The sequence below is a fragment of the Schistosoma mansoni genome, chromosome W (genome assembly GCF_000237925.1).
Source record: "Schistosoma mansoni strain Puerto Rico chromosome W, complete genome".
NCBI classification, from domain to species: Eukaryota; Metazoa; Platyhelminthes; class Trematoda; order Strigeidida; family Schistosomatidae; genus Schistosoma; species Schistosoma mansoni.
Window position 1 is genome coordinate 27,246,630 of NC_031502.1, and position 13,059 is coordinate 27,259,688.

At 37.7% G+C, this 13,059-nt stretch overlaps 1 protein-coding gene across 1 annotated transcript; it reads left to right on the forward strand.

Annotated features, from left to right (window-relative positions):
• Positions 1–378: 378 nt before the first annotated feature.
• Smp_173920 (hypothetical protein) lies at positions 379–1,474 on the forward strand. The gene has a single exon (XM_018789190.1). The coding sequence runs from the start codon at positions 795–797 to the stop codon at positions 1,158–1,160; it is 366 nt and encodes a 121-aa protein (XP_018654658.1). The 5' UTR covers positions 379–794; the 3' UTR covers positions 1,161–1,474.
• Positions 1,475–13,059: the final 11,585 nt, after the last annotated feature.

Below are 13,059 nucleotides of genomic sequence, written 5' to 3' on the forward strand. Positions count from 1 at the left end.
TAGTGGCTTGAGACTTACTGTTACCGATAGGTACGACAGAAACTTGGGCACCCGTATCCACAAGGTACCTAGCGTTGGTGCGATAATCGTGCACGTAAAATAGACGGCCAACCTGAGGTGAAGTGCCGGCGAGTACGGCCGCATTTACTCGCCGGCTGAGGAGTTTCCCGCCTTGTATGAGCAGGGAGCTCGACAATGACGGGCACCGGCTCCGAAAGCACGGTGAAACCAGCACCAACCTGGACTCGCTTCCGAAACCGCCTTCTGGCGTGGCTTGGAAGATGCCCGCTTGGAGCGAGTCGTTACGGCCTTAAGAGATTGTGACCTGGGTCGGGGGGCGTAGGGGGCTGGCACATTTGCGCGGTCTCGGAAACTGAGACGAGTATGGATACATCTGCCCCGTCTACGGACGAGACTTCCGTCTCACGTCCAGACCTGCAGACCACACCGCCCTTGACTGCGGATGAGATTGCAGGCTCACGAGGTTCGAACGAGACTACCGTCTCACGTTCTGGTCGCCGAGTACGCTTACCCGTACGCTTTCTCGACTAACCTCACAACCAACTACGGATACAGTATAGGAATCTACCCCCATACTACACGAAAGCTACACTTTTCTCTTTTTCTTTCATTTTTTTGTTTACCCCGAGCCTACGCCTCTGACCATCGCTGTTCTGGTATCGTCGACTTTAGTCAATCTTGGCGAAAGCTGGCCTGATCACCCACGCTATAGTCAACGCACTCAGTCGATCTCTCTGACTCCAAATACGTATGATATACATTTGGTCCCGAACATGGTTATCCTGGTCGCATCTGGTTCCTTGGCTCAATCTGGTTTCGTCCTACGTCTGCAGCGTTTCTGGTCCGGACCTCTACGAACGCAACCTTCAGATTCTGGATACAAACCACTCTGGTGTAGCATGCTAATCCAAACAATCAACACAGTACGTTCCTTCTGGTACCGTTCTACGTCAAAGACTTTTGGTGGCAACTCGAGGATCAACGATCACTTCCTGTTCTGCCAACGCCTTCGTCCTACAATTGCACGTTTCGCGATCAGTCCCACGAACGAAACCGCTACGTATCGAAAGTGTAAACCCTTTCTAGCGGGGGGCTCCTGTAGTGACCGGCCAGTCTCGATAAGAACACGATTGGAATAACGGAAACAATTATTATTATTGTAACCAATTGTACCAGAGATTGTTTTACTGTATTTGTTTAACTGTATCAGTTTCACTTCTTGTTCCGCTATCCGCCTTGTTTGGTTCGAGCTTGCTCACGCACTGCTTATTCGCTTGTACTCTTTGGCACGTCTCGGTATTATTTCGATACCACGAGATCGCCAATAAATATACTTGATCTGGACTAGTAAAGCCTTCTGATTTACGGGCTATCAATGGAACCAAGTCGTTTTTGGACACGTAATCGAATAGTAGTGGTGATCATAGTCCGTCCACGACTCGACATCTACTACAGATTCATGATAGTATTCTTCTAAAATATATGGCGCAATAAATCAATAAGTCTTTGATCATGAGTTATTTTATCGAGACCATGAATAATAGATCCATTGAAATAAACTTCCACACCTTTAGGGTCACGGACTACATCATTCATCTATTGCTGATTTATGACCAATTGGAAGGAAATCACACTTCACTAGACCTAAAAACATAGGTATTCGTTGTCAGAACAGACGAGGATTTATTAAAAGAGATCTGAAAATAAGCATCATTTCCGTCAACTTTCGAGAATTCATTGAGACCATGAAGTCGATTTAGAATATCATCATCTTCCACCGTCGAGCATGTTTGCTTCTACAAACGGGAGTTCAGAGTCAACCTATATTCACCGTATATCCCAGAGGTCTTGCCATCAGACTTCAGGGGCACAGCAATAGGAGTACCCCATGCTGAAGACTGAATTGGTTCAATTCTGCATTTCGCACACAAATCGTTCGTCTCATTTACTGGATCAAATTGTACTTAGATTTAATTAGGCTGAATTCTCATCTCTTCGCTGCAGTTAGCAAATACAGCTATCAAATCTTCCAGTAAAGTATCATAATCTTGTTAAAAAACTGATAAATACAGCTCCGCTTTAAGCTTTTGCGAATTTTTCAAACCTAGTATTGACGGTTCTGTTTCACTGACTAAAAGCCAACAAGGTATGTATGGAGAATTATTACCTCTTATTAGAAATTAACAGCATCCCTGCATGGGCAGATTGTGTCCAGTAATCCGCAAAACTGATAGTTCACTAGGTTTTACCGCAACGTTAAGATCCGAAAATTTCAAGGTCTCGGATGAAATAATGGACTTTGTATTGCATGTTTCAACAATAAAGTCAAGAAATGAACAAAGTAAGCTCTATGGTTGCTTTCGAATACCAACATTACCTTTGGAAATGGTGGATAAAAAAAATGATCATCAGGAACGCCCGAATCACTAGAATCTCAGTTACAAGTTCTAGTATTACTTGTAGCAAAATGACTAGTAGTACTACAAACTGACTGGATGTATCCAATTTTATCACCTCTAAAGTAGTTGGCATGACTAAAGACACATAAATTACGTCAGTGAAACTAGCCACAAGACAAACATTTACCAAACGTGTGCTCACCTTTGTGACCTGCTTTGGAATTTCTTGTTGAATCACTTTTCATATTTTCACCAGAATAGGGGCTATTATTAAACAAACGTGAGCTTGATTGACCCTAAGAGTACAGATCATCATGTCTAAGCAAGATACTATACATTTTCACTAAGAATCAAGCTCATTCACTGCTTCATAGTTGATAGACACCGTTGTAGAATCTTGAAAAGAACAGTCCGGTATTTCCAACTTCTATCTTTCCAGATCTGGAAAGTTAATTTCCGAAGCCAAAATTGCATTTGGTAGCTTGTGTTTGCAATTCAAGAATGAATTCCCTGACCTTCTGGTTATTCTGACGAATCATCTTATGAAAGTTAGCAACATATGGTACTGGAATTCGTAATTAGTTGGTCATCAAGTACAAAGAAATCATTAGTGAATACAAGTACCACACATTTTCATCTCTATCTATGAGTAATTTAGAAATCTTGCCTTTGACAACTACTGAAGTTAGTAAGTAAACGCGTCAGACCATTTCCTTTTGCATTGTGGAATTCCTTTTTTCAACACAATCAATTGTTTTCCAGACTAAACTTGGCCCGCCAGAGAGGCAATTTACATCGTTTTAGCGGTAGAACCTCGATATTCAATGCTTTCCTATAGAAACAGGGGCAGAATACTAGCTATAGAGACTTCATTTTTTGTAATTATATGCAATTGCATATTGTACAAACACATCTTTAGAATATTTTCGTTTCCTTTTTATGTAATATCAATACTGTAGAATATCGTTTGCACACGACTTCGTATTTGCAACCTTTATTTAATCTCTTAAACATTTTATATCTCTCTAAAAAAGGCTGATGTATGATCAACATGAATCACAGCTAAATTCATTTATTTGACAATTTTTAACTCATTTTGCAGATTTGATTGTTAAATGTCACAAAGTTTAGGCAGTGAAGATACGATTAGTCTTGTAGTTTTGCAACTATAAACCAGTAACACCTATATTCGAAGCATTCCAGAGAAGACAACTAAACGGAAAGCAGCGGCAAAGGTAAAACGTGGGAAAAAGGCTAAAACAATCGCAACATAATGAACAATGTTTGAGCGAACAATTGTACTCAATAACTTCATCATCAGGCTCTATAGTTATAGGTCCATAACTATGATATTTTACAAGGGCCAAAATGAGGCATGTATTAATTAATATGACAATGTTATATATTAAAATTATAACATTCTGGCCCTTGTAAAATATCATAATTATGGACTTATAACTGTAGAGCCTGATGATGAAGTTACTGAGAACAATTGTTAGCTCAAATATTGTTCATTGTGTTGCGATTGTTTTAGCCTTTTTCCCACGTTTTACCTTTGCCGCTGCTTTTTGTTTAGTTGTCTTCTCTGTTTTGTAGTACCTTTATTTTCAACGCTTAGACATTTTGTTGATGCCTTGAGAGCTATTAAGACGTAAACTATTTTTGGCTCTACTGTATCATAGTCTTATTTCATATCAGCTTGAAAATTTTACTGAAAGCTTTAATAATATACACTATGTTTGTCACGCTACATAAATATATCCCCAATTCTAACATGCTTAGAATCCATTGTTGTGTTAACCTTACTGATCTCTCTTAATAGTTCTACTAGTTGACTGAAAAATATGTTCCCTTAAACTTCTGCAAATGACTCTTCGTTTTATATTATCTGGTTCAAATCAATAAGAGCCTTTGGGTGACTAAACGTTGAGCAGTAATATAGAACAACCTTTGTAGTCAGGCTTATAGAGATGCCGTCAACAAGGTTACCGGGTTAATTCTAATGAGGAACGAGCAACCAAGCAGTCAATTAGTTTCTAGTCTACTTGAAACTGATGTCAATTTAGTTGTCTAGCTTATCTGTATTTAAAGATTTTACTTCACGCAACAGCAAGATAGGACTTCATTGAAAGAAATTTCATATAATTGATGTCGAGTGCTACTATTAGCAATGCAATTAGCTACATGTAAGCAAATTAATAATATGATATTTCACTTTACGCGTATTGAAATCTTTAGCCGATAGCTTTTGGGAAGAGAAAATGAGGAATGTTTACTGCTGAACATCACATCAATCTTTCAAATAGCATCTTAACATTTTCCGCTGTAATTCGATCAGAGAGAAAAATACCACCGTTACATATTTATTAAGATGGATTTCGATTGCACTATAGCATTGATAAATAGTTGCAATTTAAGAAAAGTATCGATTTAATTGTATTGTAGATTGTCCAATATAGTCAATTTTATTAGGTTTAGAAAACGAGCAAATTGATTTGGAAGTAATATAAAACGAATAATTATTTCAAATTAGTAAGCGCAACATTCCAATAAACAAACATTACTGAACGAAAGCATGTTGTTTGATTGTACGAAAACGACTTCTATAGCATGTCGACGATAGAGAACAGAGTGACCAGACTAAACCAAAAGCCAATGGAACGACAGTTTTCCAATTCGTGTGACTTGCAATTTTTAGTATGGGCTGCCCTCTAAGCTGCTGTTTCAGTCGAAAATCACTACACTTTCAAATAACTTATTTGACGATCTTAAGAATTTCGAAAAACTTTAATTTTTCTGATCGTGTATAAATGATACTATCCGGAAACAAAGTTGAAATTCCAGTTACAAAAAAATAAACTTGTGGCATTCGATTAAATTAGCAAAATACAGACCATGATTCCAACATAAAAGATCTATTTTTTAGTATGAAAATCGCTGTCTTGATCCACCGAGTTTTATTGAGAAAACTTTAAAATATATTGTAACATAAACCTGTGAGAAAACTTATGAACACTTGTTTACATAAAGTATCTTCAACTAAAACGATTGTATCAACCACTCACAGGTTTTTTTGACAACCAGTGTAAATAAAAAGGTGGACAGTAAGTGTGCGAGTATCGTTGACGTATTTAGCATTAAACTCAGTAATACCCGATAAGCTGAAGGAATGTGTTGGCGACAGTGAATTCTCCGAATCGCTTCACAGCCAAAAGCATGTTGCCGAAACACTTTCATACAGAGGCTTAGAGCTTACATATATCCTTGCTTAACCTCTGTTCAAAGAGCTATAGTTAAGTTCTAGATATTGTTACATGGATAGTGTAGGACCTCAAATGATGACATTACATGACGCCTAAAGCAAGTAGCTTTCAAATATTACGTGTCTTTCACCGCAAAAAAGTGGTTAACACGTTTAAAGGTTATGAAGATCTTTCACATACGTACGCAAGTATATGTGGCCGTGTAGTGTTGAACAAGTTATTAGAACCATCCATCACTGAGCAGCAATTTTCAAAAATCTAACCCAAAAGAATGTATAAGCAGATTGATACAGATAATCGATCTACTACTAACTCAGAGAACCTGAATACACTCAATGGAATAGTAGTAGAACTTGGAATTAAAAAGACTATCAGTAATATTCAAAACCTCATCTGCCTGTTAGCGGATTACGATTTGACGAAAAAGATTCTGGACATCCAAGCAGTAGTTATCGGTCGTGATTTGTAGCACTTCTCTGAGTAATAACCAGCAAAACAGGTTGTGGCTCTGTATAGTAGTATGCTCGTCTGACCACACTATCTTTTGATCCACGGAACTAAGTTGGTAAATTAAGTTATTATTCTACTTTACGCGCCCACAGACGTTTTTTAGTCCATTGACAAAGGAAAGAAGAATCACTGGCGCTACCACTTCAATGAGATATTTTTGTATTAAATGTAGGTTGACCGTTCAAAACTGTACAGCAGTATAATTCAAATCTCCATAAAATAATGATAGACATCGTCGACTTTCAGCTGGATAAGATTATAAATGTAATGGGGCAGAATAGCACAATTCAAAAATTCATTAAACCCACCAATAACTAACACGACAGCTTTGCAAAGGTTTATGGTCCAAAAATTAAATAACCCTATGGAGAAACTGGGTGATAAAGCTACTCATTATTCTAAACTAGAGAATTATGTTTAGGAAACTTCATTAGCTTTCTACTCGTTTTTAACCAATTTGGGGATTGGACGATGCCAGAGTACCATCCACTAAGATGTAGAATTCTTGATATTGATGTAAGACCAATTTCGCCCTTCAACCTTGGAATTCAGGCCTAAATAAGGAATTATAATAATTTGAAACGGGACTTAAGGGCTTAAACTGTAGTGCAACAGAGAAGATAAGACTATGAATAATAACGCTATCAGGGATGACTCTTACGACCTCATCTCATTTATCTCAAAAAGAGACTAAAGAATATGTTGATGGAAACGTAAAAGGATAAAACAAGTGGAAGCGGATACGTATTTTTTACGTTGCGGAACACCCTATGACGATTTTGTGCATGCAAGATGACACTTGAAATAACGGATGCCTTTTAAGCATTGCTCACAAATGGTGTGAAAACGGAGTGAGTATTCCTGAGGTCAGGCACAGGAGACTAAGCAGAAAAGATAAATCGCTTGAGAATCAACATCAGCTCTATTTGCAATGATAGATCCTTGGTTAATTTTTTAAAAATGTGTAAAGTTTATTAGAACTGACATCCATCCCACCAACCCTTCATGTGCCACGACTGCTACCACAGAAGTAGGCTGTAAAACATTAGAAGCCTCAAGAATAGGATATGAAGTCAGTCCACAAAAGCACTAAATATACGGATATACATAATTTATCCCCCAGGTCCGAATGATAAACGTAATATTTGGTCAGAACGGTCAAGTAACGGGGCCTGGAATCGACCACTCTAGGGTATACATATTCACCAGTCTAAAAAATAAATTAGGATCTTGCACCATTTCTACTGTTCACTTTCAGTCCAACCACTTCTTTTGTCACTTAAAAACTACATCCTCTGTAATTAATTTCAAACTAAAAATAATACTAGTTCCATTGCTTTCACTTATTTTGTTAATTTCCTTACCATGTGCTGATGTTGTGACAAATTAGTCTTGGCTGGGACACGTGTTACGTATGCCAAACCACCGACTGCCCCGACGTGCAATGTTTTATGGTATAGGAGTAGGTTGGAAGAAAGCTAGGGGCGGCCAGACCAAAACTTGGCATAAATCCATGAAGTCGCTGACAAGTGGACTGAGCCGTGCTGGTAGGTGTAGACTACCTGGTTGGGATTCGCGAGATGATAGCAATCGGTGGTTAGAGACCTCGAATGACATGGCTCAAAATCGTTTGCAATGGCGGAGGTGCATCCACTCTTCGTGTTCTATCAAATTCTAATCTTCTGAATTCCTCATGTCCCTATCCTTTTTCTCTTTTCAAATTTATTTCACTGTATTATACTCCTTCAATAACATCTTCAAACCCTAATCTTTCACATTATTGCTTATACTCTTACTACTTCTACCACTATGGGATTTGAGTCGACAACTTCATCTCTGTGCTAATGTGGTATGGCAACTCGGACCGATGTACGTACGTACGAAGTTCTACGTTGTGACTGACTGACAAATTGGTCTGGTAGGTTATTCAGGTTTTTCTATTTCCCTTCTTCATCTCTATGATCCTGTGATTTAAGCACCAGACGAACACAGCTAGATTAATAATAAAAGTATTGCAGCTCAGTAGCTGCATGCACTAAACTACGAACAATATCTAAATAGTGAAGATTAGTGATAAAGTCCAGAGGTCAAGAGAAAATACAAAACCTTATGTCCAAATTGCGAAAAATAGTAAAAGCAGAGTATGGAATTATGTGCTCCATAAATGCAGTATTACTTAGACAAGAATATTTATTGTAATAAATACCGGCAAACTCTAGATATTCACAAAAAATGAGTATTCATTAGTGAGTACCAGATAGGCTTTTTTTACCCATAACTATCATATATATATGTCATGAATACAAATCGAAAGATATTTACGAAACTAAATCAGTTGACTTAGTCAAAAAACGTAAACATAATGTTCGTATCCCCACTGAATAGCAAAAAGAAGTGGTGACTAAATGACTTAATCATTATTTTTAAAAATTACGTTTGTACAACAGTAATTACATAGAAAATCTTGTTTATGCTTTTTTACATGTGTCAAGTTACGAGTAGATGCATAGACCCTTAAGCAACTAGTTACCACTGAGCTGCCACAGGAAAATCGAATTTACGACTTCAGCACCAATCACACTGTAATACAACCTGTGTTGTCAATTTCATATCGAACTGTCCCGTCTTTTTTTAAAACTTAATTCCGAAACAGTGAGAAAGCAAATATGTACAACTAGTTAATTTTTAGCGATAGTCTTTGAGATTAAACAGCATGTAGTATAAAAGCCACTGAAAAGCTTTCTCTTACAGTAGGCTCCAAACGATGTAACAAAGAAACTGTGGCTGTTTGTTTTCGATCATTAGGAGTACCAACAAGAACAGATAGTTTACAACCCAAATAAGAGAAATATACTAGTTTCCCTTGTAAACGATTGAGCCGTTACAAATATAAAACTTGTATATAGGGAAAAACAGACCTAACCTAGAAAAGTACTGGTATGAGCCATTCGAAGATAACAATGAGGTTTACGTATCAATCCCGCAACAGACACAGTCATCATTTAAACAATTTGAGAACGCTTACTAACAAATGATGACATTAAAGATACAGTAACCAAGCTGAACATCACGAAACACAATACGGCTTGTTGTAATCGAATCTCATTGTTCCTACGATATGATATGCTAGTCCCTGTTTACATTTAGATAAAATAAACTAAGTTGGTTTCGGTTTATGCAAATAAGGTGACGTACAGAATCCCAATGGTAATCATTTACAAGTAGTATGGGTGCATGTCAATCTAATTACGGCGTACTGTCATTGAAGTAATTATATTATCTAATCCATAATCAAGAATGTAATTAACTTCTTTGGACTTATCGAAAACCAATCAAGTTTTCCATAATTATACCGTACTTCCTTGACTTACTAACGCACCAGCTGTGACGCAACTCTAGTTATTGAAAATGAAAACTGGACAAACTACTTCACACACTACTGCTAAAACAGACGTTGTAAGGACGTCTTGGAGAAAGTCGGTCGATTGGAAGTCCAAGCACGATGTTTAGAAGAATGCGTTACACCGACAAGAGTCTGCGGGGGATTTAAGTAATTCAGATAAAACCCCGAAAGGTCGAAGGCAATTACCTCGAATGAACGTCAATCAAAACGTTGAAATAGGCAGACAATTAGCAACACTGACGACAGATTGATCGTGCGAACAATGCAGATCTTCGGAGGATATTTCATCAATTTAAAGTGCCGTTTTTCTGTACACACAAAAAATTTATAAAAGAAACGAAAACGCAAAATGAACCAAAGAAAGGCAAGCAGTAGTGATGAGTAAATCTACAAATAGTTATGCTAAGACCTTAGAGTGGTATCACAGATTTATTAGCGCCACTGCCATCGACTTCTGGTCAAATCGTTTAATAATCTCAATTACACAACCATCTTCAGTCACCAAGACTATGGTTTTCAAAAGCGAATAATATTGACACATCCGTAAACTAGTGGCATCTAACTCTATCACCAGTAAAGCCCTTAATCCATACATATGAAGCCCCATCTGTAATTGGAAAATACATCCTCCAGGACTTCCAGTCCCAAGTCATTTACAACACTTTATCATATACTGCACCTGAAACGAGGATGGATTAATTAACATGTAAATTACAGGATAAATGACATTTAAAAGACATTAACTAATAACTGGAAACAGACCTTTCATTTTGTTTTTACTTAAAGGTCGTTTCGAAACCATTTAATGAAAGAGAACGCTGCCATGGTGCTTAAGATGCCGAATGTGGAAATTTTTGTATAGTATATCAAACTGATACATCAAGATAAAAATGCTTCAATATTTGTATCTGGAATTTTGTATGGTACTCAAGTATACACGCGTTAGCAATAATAATAAATGTGCAGTCACCGGTATTTGAAAAGACTTTTTTCCATCATACCTCACTAACTCTAGGTCGAGACACATGAGTAGGTTGTTGTCCCGGCATCTACTCTGTAATTTATGAAATGGCGAATAGATTACACAAAATATTCAGGGCTGATGTTAAGGGATTACAGATTGTCTAGAGTGAGATCAAGTGGTAAGCGAAAAAATTGCATATTTTATGAACAAAACAAGTTGACATATGATGAACTAGGACATGAGTGACATGAAGTGATGTTTTACTGGTTTGCTGCAATAATGAGTAATAAGATCTAGCCACGTTTAACAAAATGTCTGATTCGGTGAATTAAATTGTTTCACTCGGAACCTAAAGCTGACACTTTATACTGAAGATGAGTGTTGCAGACAGTTCGCTATAAGCTCTAACTCGACCAACAATGTCTGAGTAAAAGAACCGATGCGTTTACATACTTGCTAGTAACCATTCTAATGACAAACACCGTCACAAAACTTTGAAGTAGACAATACCTGTGTCGTTATTCCAGTGTTTCAAAAGCAACCGAAAGGTACTTTTTCGGCCAGCGTTCACAGATAGGCTTGACGTTAGCTATTCAAGTATTACATATTGGCATCAGATGACAACAGGTACCAATGTTTTAGGAACTGCACCAGTCAAACCGATTTCTCTAAGGTTATTACGAGAACTCGAATAACCATATGAGGTTATATACAACTTCAGGCTCTAATTAATATCACAGCTTCTTTAAATGAAAACGTTCGGCCACCTTAATACGGATCTCTGCAGTTGACCTGCCAAGTCATGATCTCTCTAGGTTTGAGTTAGTTACGATCTTTTCAAACAAGATGAGTGTGAGAGTACACACTAGTTAGTAGCTTGGGGTCAGCAGAACTGTTCATGTTTTCCTCATGATTATCATGGTTTGAAAGTAGACTATGGGTAACTACTTGCAGAAATGATTTCGATAACCGTTCACTTTATAACTCACCTATGTAGTCGATCTAACAACTTATTTTGTTATCGGTCACTTTTTCTTTTTTTCTTTTGGCTTTCGCCACCAGTCTTTATTAACGACTACTGAAAAATCTTTATCAATCGTTGAACAAACTTCTCCATTCGTTATCATGGTTGGAGGATGTCGAAATAAGTTTCTGAGCATCTATTAATTGCGTCGACCTCCGAGATACATCATTTTTTCGTAACCTGTCGCTTCAAATAACCAGATGTCAATGTTATGCTTGTAGATGTTCACATATCATACTCAGCTTCAAGGTTCTGACTAGTTCTTTAAATATATTCTTGGGGTCTCCATATTAGATAGATGATCTAAAAGGGATCCCTACTATGGACTTTCCGAATTAAGATGTACCCCAATTAACTATTACACTAGATAATGATTGAAATTTCAAGGGGTATGCCCCAGAATGAAAGAGTCTCCAAATCAACGTCTTTGACGTTGACTGATGGAGATATAGTCAAGTTGTATCCATCATTGAGTCAGGGCAGGGTTCATCTCCTTATATCCTTCAGGTTAACACATACTAAGAATGACAGATTCCCACGATAAATACAGCGAATGACCTATGTACTCGAACACGACGAAGGATTAGCATGTGATTTAAAATGATACTACCTGCTCAGGGATTAAAACTATCGCTATAACTACTACACCTCATAAAGGGAATTGGATTTGTAGAGAAATCCTTCCCAACCTTGAAGTTTGTCCTCAGAACACAATGGATAGTTACCAGAGGTAGATCACAACCTTCCCGCAAGTTGCTTCCGATGTACCACGTACCTACCAGACTTTACAGCCCGCACAAGTTTGTAAGTTAGGGTTTGGTTTTCTCTTTATGGATAGGTAGAATCGTTGTTGATGCCGTTTACACAAAGAAAACAACTCAGTGACCCCACATTTCCAAACAATAAGCAACAAAGCTTCGTCCATGAGCTTTGAGACATCTTAAACCTTAATCGCTCACGCAACGACTTGGTTGGTATGGTGAGACCACAGGGAGCAAGTGTTCTAGCCGATGTAACTCGACTGAATCGCTGCAAACACCAAGCCTAATTACTCACTCAGTGTTGCAGTCCTAAAGACGATACTACTGTGGATTGGTCAAAATACAAATACTCTTACCAAGGCTTTTATATTCCTCAAACTTCTCGCTTTGAAGATGACTAGATTTTCAGGTATACAGAGGGTCAAACAGAAGTGATTGCACTTGTGAGCAGGGACACAACTCAGAGAAGATTCCGTTGGAAGAATTGCTAAATGATACGTATTACTCTAATTAGACCACACATTTAAAGAAAACAAGCCGTGACTTGACGCGTAAGACTCTCCAGTGTAATTTATAGGAACAAAGACAGTGATTTATAGGGACTAAAAACCAACTGTGGACATACTCTCGAAGCATAGATTCAATGCGCACCAGCAACTAGAAAATTCACAATTGAAAACCCATTTCACTGGATTTGTAAGTTAACTTGGAATG